The 1,525-nt window shown below is 41.3% G+C and overlaps 1 protein-coding gene across 1 annotated transcript; it reads right to left on the bottom strand.

The window, feature by feature from the left end:
• Positions 1–609: 609 nt before the first annotated feature.
• On the bottom strand, positions 610–779 carry SARC_15855 (hypothetical protein; the record flags this gene model as incomplete). Its single annotated transcript, XM_014290036.1, has 1 exon — positions 610–779. A coding segment is annotated over one exon (170 nt), but the record flags the coding sequence as incomplete, so codon positions are not given.
• Positions 780–1,525: the final 746 nt, after the last annotated feature.

Here is a 1,525-nt window from a genome sequence, read left to right as displayed (position 1 = left end):
ACGTTTTATGAACGGTTACTTGTGTATCATACGCTAAAGGTTGAATATAAAGGCTCGGGGGTGAGTATGAGAAACATACTCTGCTATTACACTGATGAGGCACGGTCATCTGTCAGATAAGTACCAATCAATATGTAACGACTGGAAGATGGTCGATTTAATAAAAGAATAACAAATGTAAATTGGCTAATGTAGTGATTTGATGATACGTATACAACCTCTACCGAGAAATAAAGCTCTCCGTAACACACAGCACTACGAACGAGAGCGATATGCGACTGAAATCAAGGATACCTTCGCAAAGTGTACAACACAGTTACCTGCATATAAGATAGTATTAACCCTATCTAATCCTTACACTTGCACACCAACATATTATATACACACTCGGCATGCATACGACAACACTCAAGCTGTCACACTGTAGATGGAGAAGGCATCCTTTACACACGCACCACAATGAACTATATCGCACTCTGGACGTACGCGCACACACGTGCTAACTCAACACACGCCATACAACCAAATGGGGTATACTACATACTCTCTTAACGTAATTACATACCGCACCCGGATAACATATCACGCACTGTTCGAGGCTACACTCACCGGTTGATGACGGGTGCTTTCCGCTGCATCTGTCCACTCGATCGCTTTCTGGCGGAGAATGATTGGATGAAAGCGTCGTCATAGTAACCGAGAGCAACTGCCGATGCTTTACCTTCGGCAGCATCGTTATTGGTGGCCTGTACGGCTATATCGTTGTGTTGATCGCTCATGTTAAGTATATAATAAGAACAAGCTATGCTAATGTGTAGATGCGTAGAGTAGTATAGGAGCAGTTTTGACTACAGTGTGTGTATAGAGCCGTAGCACAATGGGCGCTTGTACAAGTCCCTACGTATGTAATAGTATTTTGCAATATGCCTCGGATGAGCCGTGTTTTATAAGTATGTATTTAGTGTATATTGGAAGAGTTCTTGAAGGGTGTGTATTGTGAAAGGTGTTGGCTCGAGAGAGTTTATGTATAATATAAAACTAGTATTGAGCATGTCGTCACTGATCGACTGATAGAGTGATCACTATTTTACACAATTTAAAACACGATTCTGGAAGTATGTTTTTTAACTTCTATGGGGCAGCGTAGGAGCTGAAAATAAATACGACATGTTTCAGGATGTCGTAAACTATCTTGATGACTTTGTTTCACAAAAACTTCACACGATGAAGATTTGACACCACAGAAATGCCCTATTATTTGATAATAGTTGTCACTTCAGTGTATAATTAAAAATATATAAGTATAAGCACGCACCGCATATTCACACACGACACTCTAGCGTAAGCACAGAATCACAGTTACATAGTTCTATGAACTGTACAAGATATGAGTTGATTACACTGACTGGTCTTGCTCACCAGCTCCACCATACTAAGATCCTGCAGTGATCGAATAAAGATATGATGGAACCAACGGAAACCACCGGGTTGCTGGTGGGCGGCAACCAAACACCCTCGCCATTCA

This window comes from Sphaeroforma arctica, assembly GCF_001186125.1.
Source record: "Sphaeroforma arctica JP610 unplaced genomic scaffold supercont1.6867, whole genome shotgun sequence".
In the NCBI taxonomy this organism is placed as follows: Eukaryota; class Ichthyosporea; order Ichthyophonida; genus Sphaeroforma; species Sphaeroforma arctica.
The sequence above is the reverse complement of the archived record's forward strand: the minus strand, read 5'-3'. Positions and strand labels throughout refer to the sequence as shown.